The 17,500-nt window shown below is 41.8% G+C and overlaps 1 protein-coding gene across 1 annotated transcript in view; it reads right to left on the bottom strand.

Moving 5' to 3' along the window:
- Window positions 1-17,500, bottom strand: part of dennd4b (DENN/MADD domain containing 4B) — an 81,864-nt gene that overhangs the window by 26,755 nt on the left and 37,609 nt on the right. The window contains exons 10-14 of the mRNA XM_079837320.1: window positions 11,926-12,101; window positions 11,750-11,850; window positions 8,807-9,022; window positions 932-1,077; window positions 729-862 (exon numbers count right to left, since the gene is read on the bottom strand). Coding sequence (XP_079693446.1) covers window positions 729-862; window positions 932-1,077; window positions 8,807-9,022; window positions 11,750-11,850; window positions 11,926-12,101 — 773 coding nt within the window. The remainder of the gene's footprint in view (window positions 1-728; window positions 863-931; window positions 1,078-8,806; window positions 9,023-11,749; window positions 11,851-11,925; window positions 12,102-17,500) is intronic.

Consider the following 17,500-nt stretch of genomic DNA (forward strand, 5'->3'; position numbering starts at 1 on the left):
ATAGTAGTGTAATACACACACACACTCACACACACACTCTAAATCATCTGTTCTCTATGTGAATATATAGTAGTGTAATACACACACACACACACACACACACACACACACACACACACACACTCTAAATCAGCTGTTCTCTGTGAATATATAGTAGTGTAATACACACACACACACACACACACACACACACACACTCTAAATCATCTGTTCTCTATGTGAATATATAGTAGTGTAATACACACACACACTCACACACACACTCTAAATCATCTGTTCTCTATGTGAATATATAGTAGTGTAATACACACACACACACACACACACACACACACACACACTCTAAATCAGCTGTTCTCTGTGAATATATAGTAGTGTAATACACACACACACACACACACACACACACACACACACTCTAAATCATCTGTTCTCTATGTGAATATATAGTAGTGTAATACACACACACACACACACACACACACACACACTCTAAATCATCTGTTCTCTATTATTATATAGTAAAGTGTGATTTATTCCTGTGATTTATCATCATTCCTCCAGTCTTCAGTGTCACATGACCCTTCACTGATCACTCTATCTCGTTGACTGGTTAAAATTAACCGATACAGCATTGGTGATGCTGGTTAGCAGCCTCAGTGCCGTCATCTGAAGAGGGAAGTGGTGTAAGAGGTCATAGACTGTGAAGCAGAGGTCATGTGACGCACCTGTAGTGAGCGGGACACTCGGAGCCGTCGGGCTCCTGCGGCTCCTCGGGCGGCATGATGAACACCGTGTGTTCTCCGCTGTGACACTCGTCCCGGTCCATCAGCCGCACGTCCTCCGGCTTCTCCACGTCCACCTGCCGCACACACACAGATTAAACACGCCGTCCGATTGGCCACTGGGGTCAAATGGGGCGGAGTCTGACCTTCTGCACGCACTCGTCGAAGAACTCCAGGCTGACGTGGCGATCGCTGACGAACGAGCATTCCTCGATAAACTGCGTGAACATCTGCGTCCTCGTCAGCTGCGTGTAGAACTTCTGCTGCGTGCGGTCACGGGACTTCAGGAAGCCTGCGGGATCAGAGCATCATCATCAGTGTTGGGGAAAATTACTTTGAAAAGTAATGCATTACAATATTGCTTTACTCCCTTAAAAAGTAACTAATTGAGTTACTTAGTTACTTTTTAAGAAAAGGAATGCGTTACGATATTGCGTTTCTCCCTTAAAAAGTAACTAATTGAGTTACTTAGTTACTTTTAAAGAAAAGTAATGCGTTACAATATTGCGTTACTCCCTTACAAAGTAACTAATTGAGTTACTTAGTTACTTTTTAAGAAAAGGAATGCGTTACGATATTGCGTTACTCCCTTAAAAAGTAACTAATTGAGTTACTTAGTTACTTTTAAAGAAAAGTAATAAGTTACAATATTGCGTTACTCCCTTAAAAAGTAACTAATTGAGTTACTTAGTTACTTTTTAAGAAAAGTAATGCATTACAATATTGCGTTACTCCCTTAAAAAGTAACTGATTGAGTTACTTAGTTACTTTTTAAGAAAAGTAATGCATTACAATATTGCGTTACTCCCTTAAAAGGTAACTAATTGAGTTACTTAGTTACTTTTAAAGAAAAGTAATGCATTACAATATTGCGTTACTCCCTTAAAAAGTAACTAATTGAGTTACTTAGTTACTTTTAAAGAAAAGTAATGCATTACAATATTGCTTTACTCCCTTAAAAAGTAACTAATCGAGTTACTTAGTTACTTTTTAAGAAAAGCGATGCATTACAATATTGCGTTACTCCCTTAAAAAGTAACTAATTTAGTTACTTAGTTACTTTTTACAATATTGCGTTACTCCCTTAAAAAGTAACTAATTGAGTTACTTAGTTACTTTTTAAGAAAAGTAATGCGTTACGTTACTTTTGCATTACTTTTTCTCACCTGGGCTGGGCTTGCTTTTGTTTTGTTTTTTATAACAAAAAAGTAGGGATGCACCGATGTATCGGCCGCCGATATTTATCGGACGATTTTTTATTAATTTACAACCATCGGCTATAGCATGAGAGAGGCCGATATAACACACCGATGGTTTATTAATGAACTGTGTGAAGGCTCTGAGCTGTGTAACGTCTGCTGCATAATCCACGATTATATGTAATATTCCTGCTCTCTGTTTTAATGTTTATCAAACAACAAAAGACCAACAACCAAAAAAATGTATTGCTCAGTACTCTTGACTAAACTTCCATAAGGAATGATTTCCGCGATGCGGCTTCATTTAGCCTAAGGTTACCTCTTTCTCACTCACACTCACACTCACACTCACACTCACACTCACACTCACACTCACACTCACACTCACACTCACACTCACACTCACACTCACACTCACACTCACACTCACACACACACACACACACACACACACACACACACACACACACACACACACACACACACACACAGAAACTCGCTGTGGTTTTCAGCCTCTGCCACCTCAATATGCAGTCCTTCCAGAAAAATGCGGCTTTTTTTTGTGATTGTTGCGGGCAAAAATCCTTGATTATGCGGCACGTTTTCTTAAAAAATGCGATGAAAAATGCGGGATATTTATGCAATTTTATGCGATAAAATTGCGGGAACTTGCAAAAACTGCGGTTTGATGAGAAAGAGAAAAAAAGCACTACATCACAGAAAGTGCTGGAATATTTAAGTTCTCATCTTGTTTTATTGAAGACCTTAATAATGGCTCAAATTTACAAAACATTTAGTCAATCAAGTTCTGTAGCTTTACAAAAGGAATATGCTACAACTTCTGAAAAAATTAATAAATAACTTCCTGTTTTACAGATGTCGCTATACAAAACAGACATTTGAGTGCTTCCAATGCACTAAGTGCAATCTCTTAAAGGGTTAGTTCACCTAAAAATGAAAATTCTGTCATTAATGACTTCCCTTTATGTTGTTGGACACAAATTAAGATATTTTAGTTGAATTCCGATGGCTCAGAAAGGCCTCCATTGGCACAATGTACACTCTCAAGACCCATAAAAGGTAGCCTACTAAAGACGTCGTTACAAAGTCCATCTCATTACAGTGGTTCTACAATAACTTTATGAAGCGACGATAATAGTTATTGTGTGCAAAAAAAACTAAATAACGACTTATATAGTGATGACTGATTTCAAAACACAGCATCATGATGCTATGAATCATCGAGTCGATTCATGATTCGGATCGCGTGTCAAACTGCTGAAATACGTGACTTTGGCGATCCAACCCTCTGAATCGACTCATTGATTCATAACGCTTCAAACCGCTGAATCAACTCATTGATTCATAACGCTTCAAACCACTGAATCGACTCATTGATTCATAACGCTTCAAAGCTGTGTTTTGAAATCAGTCAGCACACAGGGAAACTGCTTTGCTCTTTTGCTGTTATTTTTGTTGGCCAATGGGAGTTTGTGCTTCATCATGGTTTCACCGGTATCTATGGTTTCTCCACGGGGTTTGAAGCTTTTCGATGACGTTCGCGTCGGGTAATCACGTCACTTCAAAACGTTCCCATGGCAATAGGCGGAAATGGCGGCTCTTGTGTGAAGTAAACGAACATTTTTCAACTTTCTGCTAATATATATGACTTTTTTTGCAACGAAAATGCGGGGATTATGAAATCATGATAGCCCCGCATATTTTGCACGCGGAAATAGGCAATTTATGCGGCGAAAGTGCGGCGTATTTGAAAAAATGCGGCCCCCGCATGAATATGCGGACTTTGGCTGATTATGCGTTAAATCACGCGATCGCATAATCGCGTTTTTCTGGAGGGACTGAATATGAGACAAGAATGCACTATTTTAAATGACAATTTCAAATAAGAGGGCAAGTGACAAATATCGGTATCGGCCAATAATTGTTTGTTAAAATCGGTATCGATCCCAAAAATATCATATCGGTGCATCCCTACAAAAAAAGTTATATTTTTGTGCAACGGTAAAGACCTCTTCATACCAAATTGTAAATAATAAGCCCCAGACTGAGGTAAAGATGCAGATTCCCTCATGAACACTAGAGGGCGCAGCTCTGGATAATGGAGAAGAGGACGCAGGAGAAAAACGTTTTACCAATAAAAACAAAAAATCTAATTTTCATCATCAAAGGTCAGCAGCAAGACATTGGTAAATTAAATATAAAGGTAGATTATGCATAAAAATAGTTGTTTTATTTAACATTTAATTATTGGAGGTTTGCATAGTTCTCTGATTTTGCATTTTACGGATTTTATTCATTTTGATGAGGACAGAATCTTTATTGTGCAAGTGAGATAAATAAATGCTCACATTTAGTCTAGAACTACAATAACCATCATGTTCACACACACACACACACACACACACACACACACACACACACACACACACACACACACACACACACACACACACACACACCTCTGCACTTATTCTTCTCAACATGAGGGCAGGAGAGCTGTCAGTCAAATTAATGAGAAAAAGTAACTATTTTGTTGTAAATTTGAAAAGTAATGCGTTACTTTACTAGTTACTTGGAAAAAGTAATATTATTACGTAACTCAAGTTACTTGTAATGCGTTTCCCCCAACACTGATCATAATGAGCTTTATATATTTACACATGCAATCAGAGATAATATGTGCAGATTCTTTATATGCGAGGCTGCTTGGTCATGTGTTTTATTATACTTTCTGAAGGTGTGATCAGTGAATATATTACAGTATGTGCTTTATTTGATGTGTGAGTATGAATATCATTTATGGCCGTACTGAAAGCCATGATGGATAATTCACCTCAGATCTTCAAAATTAAGGAAATATGAATGTTCAAACTGGGAATAAACATAAAGTGTCAAAGACAGTTCAGTCACTCAGTGTGTTTTTAATAATTTTAAAATGGCGTAATATTTATTAATTTGATAATGTGTTTATCCGTTTTTTTTTGTGAGTGCAGTGCGCTTGCACAGACTCCGCCCACACTCTCGTCTAATTGGCTGTGTTTAGTGATTGATATAGTTGCGAGCGCAGTGCGCTTGCACAGACTCCGCCCACACTCTCGTCTAATTGGCTGTGTTTAGTGATTGATATAGTTGCGAGCGCAGTGCGCTTGCACAGACTCCGCCCACACTCTCGTCTGATTGGCTGTGTTTAGTGATTGATATAGTTGCGAGTGCAGTGCGCTTGCAGAGACTCCGCCCACACTCTCGTCTGATTGGCTGTGTTTAGTGATTGATATAGTTGCGAGTGCAGTGCGCTTGCAGAGGCTCCGCCCACACTCTCGTCTAATTGGCTGTGTTTAGTGATTGATATAGTTGCGAGCGCAGTGCGCTTGCAGAGACTCCGCCCACACTCTCGTCTGATTGGCTGTGTTTAGTGATTGATATAGTTGCGAGTGCAGTGCGCTTGCAGAGACTCCGCCCACACTCTCGTCTGATTGGCTGTGTTTAGTGATTGATATAGTTGCGAGCGCAGTGCGCTTGCAGAGACTCCGCCCACACTCTCGTCTGATTGGCTGTGTTTAGTGATTGATATAGTTGCAAGCGCAGTGCGCTTGCACAGACTCCGCCCACACTCTCGTCTAATTGGCTGTGTTTAGTGATTGATATAGTTGCGAGCGCAGTGCGCTTGCACAGACTCCGCCCACACTCTCGTCTAATTGGCTGTGTTTAGTGATTGATATAGTTGCGAGCGCAGTGCGCTTGCACAGACTCCGCCCACACTCTCGTCTGATTGGCTGTGTTTAGTGATTGATATAGTTGCGAGTGCAGTGCGCTTGCAGAGACTCCGCCCACACTCTCGTCTGATTGGCTGTGTTTAGTGATTGATATAGTTGCGAGTGCAGTGCGCTTGCAGAGGCTCCGCCCACACTCTCGTCTAATTGGCTGTGTTTAGTGATTGATATAGTTGCGAGCGCAGTGCGCTTGCAGAGACTCCGCCCACACTCTCGTCTGATTGGCTGTGTTTAGTGATTGATATAGTTGCGAGTGCAGTGCGCTTGCAGAGACTCCGCCCACACTCTCGTCTGATTGGCTGTGTTTAGTGATTGATATAGTTGCGAGCGCAGTGCGCTTGCAGAGACTCCGCCCACACTCTCGTCTGATTGGCTGTGTTTAGTGATTGATATAGTTGCGAGTGCAGTGCGCTTGCAGAGGCTCCGCCCACACTCTCGTCTAATTGGCTGTGTTTAGTGATTGATATAGTTGCGAGCGCAGTGCGCTTGCACAGACTCCGCCCACACTCTCGTCTAATTGGCTGTGTTTAGTGATTGATATAGTTGCGAGTGCAGTGCGCTTGCACAGACTCCGCCCACACTCTCGTCTAATTGGCTGTGTTTAGTGATTGATATAGTTGCGAGCGCAGTGCGCTTGCACAGACTCCGCCCACACTCTCGTCTGATTGGCTGTGTTTAGTGATTGATATAGTTGCAAATGCAGTGCACTTGCAGAGGCTCCGCCCACACTCTTGTCTGATTGGCTGTGTTTAGTGATTGATATAGTTGCGAGTGCAGTGCGCTTGCAGAGGCTCCGCCCACACTCTCGTCTAATTGGCTGTGTTTAGTGATTGATATAGTTGCGAGCGCAGTGCGCTTGCAGAGACTCCGCCCACACTCTCGTCTGATTGGCTGTGTTTAGTGATTGATATAGTTGCGAGCGCAGTGCGCTTGCAGAGGCTCCGCCCACACTCTCGTCTAATTGGCTGTGTTTAGTGATTGATATAGTTGCGAGCGCAGTGCGCTTGCACAGACTCCGCCCACACTCTCGTCTAATTGGCTGTGTTTAGTGATTGATATAGTTGCAAATGCAGTGCACTTGCAGAGGCTCCGCCCACACTCTCGTCTGATTGGCTGTGTTTAGTGATTGATATAGTTGCGAGCGCAGTGCGCTTGCAGAGACTCCGCCCACACTCTCGTCTGATTGGCTGTGTTTAGTGATTGATATAGTTGCGAGTGCAGTGCGCTTGCAGAGGCTCCGCCCACACTCTTGTCTGATTGGCTGTGTTTAGTGATTGATATAGTTGCGAGCGCAGTGCGCTTGCAGAGACTCCGCCCACACTCTTGTCTGATTGGCTGTGTTTAGTGATTGATATAGTTGCGAGCGCAGTGCGCTTGCAGAGACTCCGCCCACACTCTCGTCTGATTGGCTGTGTTTAGTGATTGATATAGTTGCGAGCGCAGTGCGCTTGCAGAGACTCCGCCCACACTCTCGTCTGATTGGCTGTGTTTAGTGATTGATATAGTTGCGAGTGCAGTGCGCTTGCAGAGGCTCCGCCCACACTCTCGTCTGATTGGCTGTGTTTAGTGATTGATATAGTTGCGAGCGCAGTGCGCTTGCAGAGACTCCGCCCACACTCTCGTCTGATTGGCTGTGTTTAGTGATTGATATAGTTGCGAGCGCAGTGCGCTTGCAGAGACTCCGCCCACACTCTCGTCTGATTGGCTGTGTTTAGTGATTGATATAGTTGCGAGCGCAGTGCGCTTGCACAGACTCCGCCCACACTCTCGTCTGATTGGCTGTGTTTAGTGATTGATATAGTTGCGAGTGCAGTGCGCTTGCAGAGACTCCGCCCACACTCTCGTCTAATTGGCTGTGTTTAGTGATTGATATAGTTGCAAGCGCAGTGCACTTGCAGAGGCTCCGCCCACACTCTCGTCTAATTGGCTGTGTTTAGTGATTGATATAGTTGCGAGCGCAGTGCGCTTGCAGAGACTCCGCCCACACTCTCGTCTAATTGGCTGTGTTTAGTGATTGATATAGTTGCGAGCGCAGTGCACTTGCAGAGGCACCGCCCACACTCTCGTCTAATTGGCTGTGTTTAGTGATTGATATAGTTGCAAGCGCAGTGCACTTGCAGAGGCACCGCCCACACTCTCGTCTAATTGGCTGTGTTTAGTGATTGATATAGTTGCGAGTGCAGTGCACTTGCAGAGACTCCACCCACACTCTCGTCTGATTGGCTGTGTTTAGTGATTGATATAGTTGCGAGCGCAGTGCACTTGCAGAGACTCCGCCCACACTCTCGTCTAATTGGCTGTGTTTAGTGATTGATATAGTTGCAAGCGCAGTGCACTTGCAGAGACTCCGCCCACAATCTCGTCTGATTGGCTGTGTTTAGTGATTGATATAGTTGCGAGCGCAGTGCACTTGCTAATTGGCTGTGTTTAGTGATTGATATAGTTGCAAGCGCAGTGCACTTCCAGAGACTCCGCCCACACTCTCGTCTAATTGGCTGTGTTTAGTGATTGATATAGTTGCGAGCGCAGTGCACTTGCAGAGACTCCGCCCACACTCTCGTCTGATTGGCTGTGTTTAGTGATTGATATAGTTGCGAGTGCAGTGCGCTTGCAGTGACTCCGCCCACACTCTCGTCTAATTGGCTGTGTTTAGTGATTGATATAGTTGCGAGTGCAGTGCGCTTGCAGAGACTCCGCCCACACTCTCGTCTGATTGGCTGTGTTTAGTGATTGATATAGTTGCGAGTGCAGTGCGCTTGCAGAGACTCCGCCCACACTCTCGTCTAATTGGCTGTGTTTAGTGATTGATATAGTTGCGAGTGCAGTGCGCTTGCAGAGGCTCCGCCCACACTCTCGTCTGATTGGCTGTGTTTAGTGATTGATATAGTTGCGAGTGCAGTGCGCTTGCAGAGGCTCCGCCCACACTCTCGTCTAATTGGCTGTGTTTAGTACTTATCACATTGCATCTGGTGAGGCTCAATTAATCGAGAGAAGCAGAAATAACGATTGAAGGTGGAGGTGTAGAGCGCACCCTGCAGGTTGAAGAGGGAGCTGCAGTCTGTGGTCCGGTCAGATGGTGCCTGTGTGATGGGCAGCAGGAAGGAGCGATAGCCCCTCAGCAAACAGCTCATGAAGCGCAGGAACGCCTCCTGGATCTCCAGCTCCAGCTGCTTCTGACGGCCGTAGATCAGATCGTAGTCCGTGAGCAGGAACTCCAGCGTGGCCTCCTCCTGACCGGGCGTGTAGACTGACACACGGAGAGAGAGAGAGAGAGAGAGAGAGACACATGTGAGGGCAGGAAATGACATCGCCTGTAAGCGTCCGCGCTGAGGTCAGGCGCTCACAGGGTTTTTCCTGGGTCAAAAATAGTCTTCGGTGGTGGCTGACAGACATGGTCATCCATCCACACACACACACACACACACACACACACACACACACACACACACACACACACACACACACACACACACACACACACACACACACACACACACACACACACACACACACACACACACACACACACACACACACACACACACACACACACACACACACACACACACACACACACACACACACACACACACACACACACACACACACACACACACACACACACACACACACACACACACACACACACACACACACACACACACACACACACACACACACACACACACACACACACACACACACACACACACACACACACACACACACACACACACACACACACACACACACACACACACACACACACACACACACACACACACACACACACACACACACACACACACACACACACACACACACACACACACACACACACACACACACACACACACACACACACACAGTAAAAAAGTACCTTACCCATGTGATCTGCAAGCGCAATACATTTTAAATAAATGCAAAGAAAGTTTGTAATTTTTGCGTATCTTATTTTGATACCTTGATGTTTGTTTTTGTTCCTCATTTTTACACTATTTACAGATAATTGTTTTGGTATATAATCACTTCAATATTAAAAAGTAGTATTACATTTAAAAAGCCTAATTTTCTGCCATATACAATTTCATAAAATGATCAGCTAGCTAATAACAACTTTGGTCTGGTTTCACCTCACTCCAGTCTAAACTAAATGATTTATAGGCTATTTATTTTACTACACATTGTGAACATAAATAAACTGAAAGACTGTGGATAATTAAAACTAACTCTTGCTAAATTGGGTAAGCACACTTGTGTTCTCATTTCAGATGTGTTCAGAGTAGGGCTGTCAAAAGATAAATCGCGATTAATCGCATCCAAAATAAAAGTTTGTGTTTACATAATATATGTGTGTGTACTCTGTTAATTATTATTTATATATAAATACACACACAAGCATGTATATATTTAAGAAAAAAAATAAATGTTTTATATATAAAACATTTATATTTATATATATTATAGATTATATAAATGTATATACAGTATATACATGCAAATATCTTTTAAATATATACATGAAAGTGTGTGTATTTATATATAAATAATAATTAACAGAGTACACACACATATATTATGTAAACACAAACTTTCATTTTGGATGCGATTAATCGCGATTCATCTTTTGACAGCCCTAATTCAGAGTAAATTATTAAACTGATTCGTGAGTTCAGTGCTGGATCAGTTCTTTTAAAATGATTTGGTTCAAAGGAGTCATTAGGTGGCGAATCGGACATTAGCAGACGCTTTGTGTGCGAATCCCTTCTGTTAGAACATCGCAAAAGATTTGTCAACACACAGAAAACACTTCATAAACGGACAGGATTTGTTTCCCGTTTATTGAAAGTATGCTTTATGTCAGCTGGTCAGAGAAGAGTCAACGTTTTTTGAGCGCAATCCATTAAAGGAAAACATCGTCTGATAGCACCACGTGCAACATGGATTCGGTCTTCCGACCTTTTGATTTTGATTAACGTAATATGTTAAAGGGTTAGTTCACCCAAAAATGTAAATTCTGTCATTAATGCCTGAGCCTCATGTGGTTGGACACCCGTCAGACCTCCGTTCATCTTCAGACACAAATGAAGATATTTTAGTGTAAATCTGATGCTCTGAAAGGCCTCCATTGGCTCAACTTTACACTCTCAAGACCCTTAAAAGACACTAAAGACTAAAGTTACAAAGTCCATCTCTCTACAGTGGTTCTACAATAACTTTATGAATCGGCGACAATAGTTTTTGTGCGCTAAAAAACCCTAAATAACGACTTATATAGTGATGATGATTTCAAAACACGGCCTCATGAAGCTTCGAAGCGTTATGAATCAGTGAGTCGATTCAGCAGTTCAGAGCGTTATGAATCAGTGAGTCGATTCAGCAGTTCAGAGCGTTATGAATCAGTGAGTCGATTCAGCAGTTTGAATCGCCAAATTTCAGCAGTTTGGCGGTTTGACACGCGATCTGAATCATGAATCGACTCACTGATTCATAACGCTTCGAAGCTTCATGATGCCATGTTTTGAAATCGTCATCACTATATAAGTCGTTATTTAGGGGTTTTTTGCGCACAAAAACTATTGTCGCCGATTCATAAAGTTATTGTAGAGCCGCTGTAGTGAGATGGACTTTGTAACTTTAGTCTTTAGTGTCTTTTAAGGGTCTTGAGAGTGTAAAGTTGAGCCAATGGAGGCCTTTCAGAGCATCAGATTTACACTAAAATATCTTCATTTGTGTCTGAAGATGAACGGAGGTCTGACGGGTGTCCAACCACATGAGGCTCAGTCATTAATGACACAATTTACAGTTTTGGGTGAACTAACCCTTTAATATTAGAAAGCTAAGAATCAACAGCATCTATTCTACATCACTCATAAATCACAATAACTGATCAAATAAGGCTTTGGCGGGACAACAATGTGTTTTGGCGGCCGCCAAAATTTTTTCAACGTTTGAAAAACCCAGGCTCACTCACTCTTCTCCAGAGTTTTGTGCAGGTTGGTCAGAGAGTTCAGCAGGATTTTCCCATGTTTCCTGGGCAGAGACCTCCAGGACAGCGGCTTCTTATCCTCAGACCTGGAGCAGACAGGAAGTGCTCATCAGAACTACAGTAAACCCTGAACATCACTGATGACCGACAGGAAGACTCACTGGAAAATGGTGTTGGTGTCCAGATCCACACACACCACGTCAGATGGAGGGTCGTACAGGTCGAAGTAGCTGGAGTGGACGCCCACAATGAAGGGCATGGGCGCACACAGCACATCTGCCATCCGCAGCGGGCACAGCGGGATATAGGGGCAGTACCAGCGCAGGGGAAACGACACCTGACAGGAAACACATGACTGTCAAGAGATGGGAACGACCATCGATATCCATAATAAAGGTGTAAGAATGTAAAGGCCAAATTGTCTGGGTGAGGAATTTTCATTAAGACTGTCTGAAAAGAAATGAAAGAGATTAAAGGGTTAGTTCACCCAAAAATGAAAATTCTGTCATTAATGACTGAGCCTCATGTGGTTGGACACCCGTCAGACCTCCGTTCATCTTCAGACACAAATGAAGATATTTTAGTGTAAAGCTGATGCTGAGAAAGGCTTCAGATAGGCCTCCATTGGCATTCAGTACATTTACACTCACAAGACCCATAAAAGGCACTAAAAACGTCGTTACAAAGTCCATCTCACCACAGTGACTCTACAATAATCTTACGATGCGACGACAATAGTTTTTGTGCGCAAAAAAAAAATCAAAATAACGACTTTATTCAGCTTGTTCTTGTCTTCCGTGTGTGTCTCCACGACGCATGCGTGAGAATATGAGCAGATCCGGCGTTCGGAAATCCATTAAATACACACTTTAACCCCATTTTGAGAACTACACGAGACCTAAAGCACGATCAATGTAGAATTCAACAGCTGAGATACGCGCGTCTTCCTCTGCTCGTAAACAAATCTCTTCTGGGTCATGTGTCCGAACGCCGGATCTGCTCATATTCTCGCGCATGCGTCGTGGAGACACACACGGAAGACAAGAACAAGCTGGATAAAGGCGTTATTTTGATTTTTTTTTGCGCACAAAAACTATTGTCGTCGCATCGTAAAATGATTGTAGAGTCACTGTGGTGAGATGGACTTTGTAACGACGTTTTTAGTGCCTTTTATGGGTCTTGTGAGTGTAAATGTACTGAATGCCAATGGAGGCCTATCTGAAGCCTTTCTCAGCATCAGCTTTACACTAAAATATCTTCATTTGTGTTCCGAGGTCTTACGGGTGTCGAACGACATGAGAGTGAGTAATTAATGACAGAATTTACATTTTTGGGTGAACTAACCCTTTAAAGCTACACTGTGTAACTTTTTTAGTTTATTCTTAGCTAAAAACACTTAGTTCTTTCAGAAATATATGTGCTCATTAATGTATATTTACTTCTTTCAAGTAATAAAGTATTCTGGTAAGTTTATAATATGCCATTGTAAACACATACGGGTGAGGGTTCGAATGCGAGTCGCCATGTTGATCCTCCATCTTGAAAGTACATTAGCCAAAGAGGGACATTCCCGTAAATTCAAGCTTGGCCTTTGGCGTTTTAACACTCGATGGCACCGTGACGAATGTGGACGAGGTCGAACTGGAAGCCTTGTTAATCTTGGACTAAATCAGCCACCGTAGGAGTTAAAACGAAATCGGAATTGAGAGGAACAGAAACTAATATTCACTGGATGGTCATATACAAGTTCACCACTAGATGGGGGAAAATATCACAGTGGAGCTTTAACCTCTGAATCCACTCATACAATTATCACTCTCATCTGAGACATCGTCCCACTGAGAGAATCAACTGAGAATGGCTTCATTTTGCATGCATTTGCCTTGTCCCAAACTCCTGGGAGATCACAAAATCCACTATATTTTGGGTATATTTCAATGTCAATTCTCACTATACAATATTATGTGTTTGGTATCATTTGAAACGTCTCAGTGCGAATGGTACAAAAATCTCATAAGCACAGAAATATACAAGAAGTTAAAGCTACACTGTGATATTTTCCCCCATCTAGTGATGAACTTGTATATGACCATCCAGTGAATATTAGTTTCTGTTCCTCTCAATTCCGATTTCGTTTTAACTCCTACGGTGGCCGATTTAGTCCAAGATTAACATGGCTTCCAGTTCGCCCTCGTCCACATTTGTCACGGTGCCATCGAGTGTTAAAACGCCAAAGGCCAAGCTTGAATTTACGGGAATGTCCCTCTTTGGCTAATGTACTTTCAAGATGGAGGATCAACATGGCGACTCGCATTCGAACCCTCACCCGTATGTGTTTACAATGGCATATTATAAACTTACGAGAATACTTTATTACTCGAAAGAAGTAAATATACATTAATGAGCACATATATTTCTGAAAGAACTAAGTGTTTTTAGCTAAGAATAAACTAAAGTTACACAGTGTAGCTTTAATCAGAGTTTTTAGAGCTTGGTGGGTGTGGCTGTTGGAGCCATTTGGTTTCTTTTCAATCGAGCCAAATGGGAATTCGACTCAATTTAAATTCCCTTTGTTTTCATGTATTTCCATTTGAAACAGTTTTTGGTCTGGTCTGAGTTATTTAAAGCGATGCAGTAATGAGTTCGGGGCGCATAGTGCAATAGAGTTGGCCCGTACAACAGATTGTCAATATTCAGAAGTCAGGTATCGATATCTTATTCCTTGCTACAAAGTATTTGATGTTATGTACGAATTATCTTTGAATTGATTATGTAATTGACATTATAGAGACAGAGCGACACGCGTCATAATCTGAAGGCCACGCCCACCGGGGGGGAAAACAAACAAACGCTCTCCATTGACTCTTCATTGCGTGAAGCGGCCTTTTTGTCATTTCGGACGTATAACAAAAAACTGAACAATGTATAAAAGCTGATATGTGACAAAGTGTACAGCAAACAAGCTAAACAAAACCCACAAGCAAAAACACAGAACTTTTTATAAGCTGTTGACCCAAAAAACGAGCGTTTAAGGACAAAAAAGTGGATTCAGGCCATTGAGACATCGAGTCATATTAAACTGAGAACTACACACACTAGAGGAGAACGTCATCAGCCACAGGAAATATAATATATTAAACTGACATTTGGATATTTGACTCAACAGTGACAGAATGTTTACACACACACACACACACTGAGACACACACACACACACACACTGAGCCACACTGAGTGTCAGGATCCACAAATGTCCCCATTCTTCAGCTGAAGCGTCACGTTTTACTGCCTTTATCCACTTTTGTCTCCTTAAACGCTCGTTTTTTTGGGTCGACAGCTTATAAAAACATATTTCTGTGTTTTTTAGCTTGTTTGCTGTACATTTTGTCACATATCAGCTTTTAGACATTGTTCTGTTTTTTGTTATAAGTCTGAAATGGCAATGAGGCGCCTCAGGCAATGCAGAGTCAATGGAGAGCGTTGGATTGTTTCCCCCCCGGTGGGCGTGGCCTAAATACGCTCTGTCTCTATACATTTACCTGACTGTTAATATAATTGTTACATTTTGATCCTTTCTGAATCTCCAGAACGGAGCTGCAACAAAAGGTTAAAACAGAATGATTAAATGTATGATTAACTATTAGATATAAATGACCAAACAACCCATTGACATTCTATCCTAAATTCGACAATATGATAAATGGAGTCAGATTAAAGATATATTAGTTTTAAATCTATTCTACCCAGCTGGAGACACGAACGCACAACGGCCTTCGAGTCGCTATCGCTACCGATCTTTGGAGCGAATTCAGCGGCCTTACAAAGGCTAGATGTCTCGTCCGCTGCTGGCCAATGGAGGGCGACGTCTTGAGGCGGCCATCTTGTCTCAGTCAGCTCGCTCACTCATTGTGTTTTAATGGTGCTTGCACTTTTTAAATAACCATAACCTGCTCAATTTTCTACCGATTTTCAAACTGTTTGGTTTGTTATAAACGTCAGAGATGTAGTTATGACACTGCATACTTATGAAAAATTATTCATAATTCGTTCAAGCATCCATAATTATAGCCACGTTAAAGCGATAGTTCACCCAAAAATGAAGATTAGCCCATGATTTACTCACCCTCAACTCATCCGAGGTGTGTGTGACATTCTTCTCTCAGACGAATAAAATCTGAGTTATATTACAAAAGTCCAGGCTAATCCAAGCATTAGAACTGGATTCATAGTTGCTCTGTTTTTGAAGTCCATAAAAAGTGCATCTGTGCATCATATAACTGCTCCAGCGGCTCTGGGGTGTTAATAAAGGCCTTCTGAAGCGAATCGACGCGTTTGTGTAAGAAAAATATCCATATTTAAAACTTTATCAAGTAAACTTTCGGCCTCCGCCTTCTGTGGAAAAGTGTTGAATGTTGAAAGTGAAACTCCAGATGTGTTCGTGACGTCATGACCTGGACGCGTTAGTCTTTCCATCCACAGGGGAACTTTCAACACTTTCATAAATTGAACAGGGAAGGCGGAGGCCGAAAGTTTACTTGATAAAGTTTTAAATATGAATATTTTTCTTACACAAACGCATCGATTCGCTTCAGAAGGCCTTTATTAACACCCCAGAGCCGCTGGAGCAGTTATATGACAGATAGATGTTCTTTTTATGGACTTCAAAAACAGAGCAACTATGAATCCAGTTCTAATGCTTGGATTAGCCTGGACTTGTGTAATATAACTCAGATTTTATTCGTCTGAGAGAAGAATGTCACACACACCTCGGATGACTTGAGGGTGAGTAAATTATGGGCTAATCTTCCTTTTTGGGTGAACTATCCCTTTAATAACGTTTGTAAGAAACCAAAGCATATGCCTGCCTGTGACCAGAGGTGGACAAACTACACAACTCCATTACTCGAGTGAAAGTAAAAGAACTGCTGGTCAAAAATTACTCCGTTACAAGTGAAAGTTCAAAAAACAGAATTTTACTTAAGTAAAAGTACAGAAGTATTTGTTTTAAAAGTACTTAAGTATCAAAAGTACATTTCCTTTTTTATGTCAATGCATTATTTTATTATTGTTGTATAAATGTACTCTATGCCATCATGCATGCTAGCGTACGACTACCTTGAACTAATTTAAATACTTGTATGAAAGTTACAAAGCTGCTGTCACTTCAAGGCAGAATGCACAAATCCTACACTCTAAAAAATGAACTAACCCAGCAATTGGGTTGTTTTAACCCAGCGGTTGGGTTAAATGTTTGCTTAAAACAACCCAATTGCTGGGTTAGTTCATTTTCAACCCAACTTGGGTTATTTTTAACCCAGCATTTTCTAGAGTGTATACACTGATACACATCCGATATTCCCCAAACTGTTTACGTTAATTTAAGACATAATCAACTTTGTTTACGTGAATACTTCCAAAATTAAAATTGACATTTTGTGTGTATTGGTCTGTTTAAGTGCAAAAAAACACACAAAAAAAGCTCTATTCAGTCCTCGTGCTCTGGCATCTGAGAGACTGAGCTCTTTCATCAGGCTTTCTCCGATTCATCCATACGTCTGCGCTTCTCCTTCTCCCAGACATTTACATTTTATGAGACATTCAAGTGTATGCCAACTAAACTAATCTTTATTCTTTTGAGAAAACTGAAACACACTTTCTAATATGGCCATGGGTGCACACACTGTGCCGAGGAACCGTCTTCTTCCATTTTGCTATAAACTGATCAGTGTTCAAAAA

This window comes from Gobio gobio, assembly GCF_949357685.1.
Source record: "Gobio gobio genome assembly, chromosome: 15".
Taxonomy (NCBI): Eukaryota; Metazoa; Chordata; class Actinopteri; order Cypriniformes; family Gobionidae; genus Gobio; species Gobio gobio.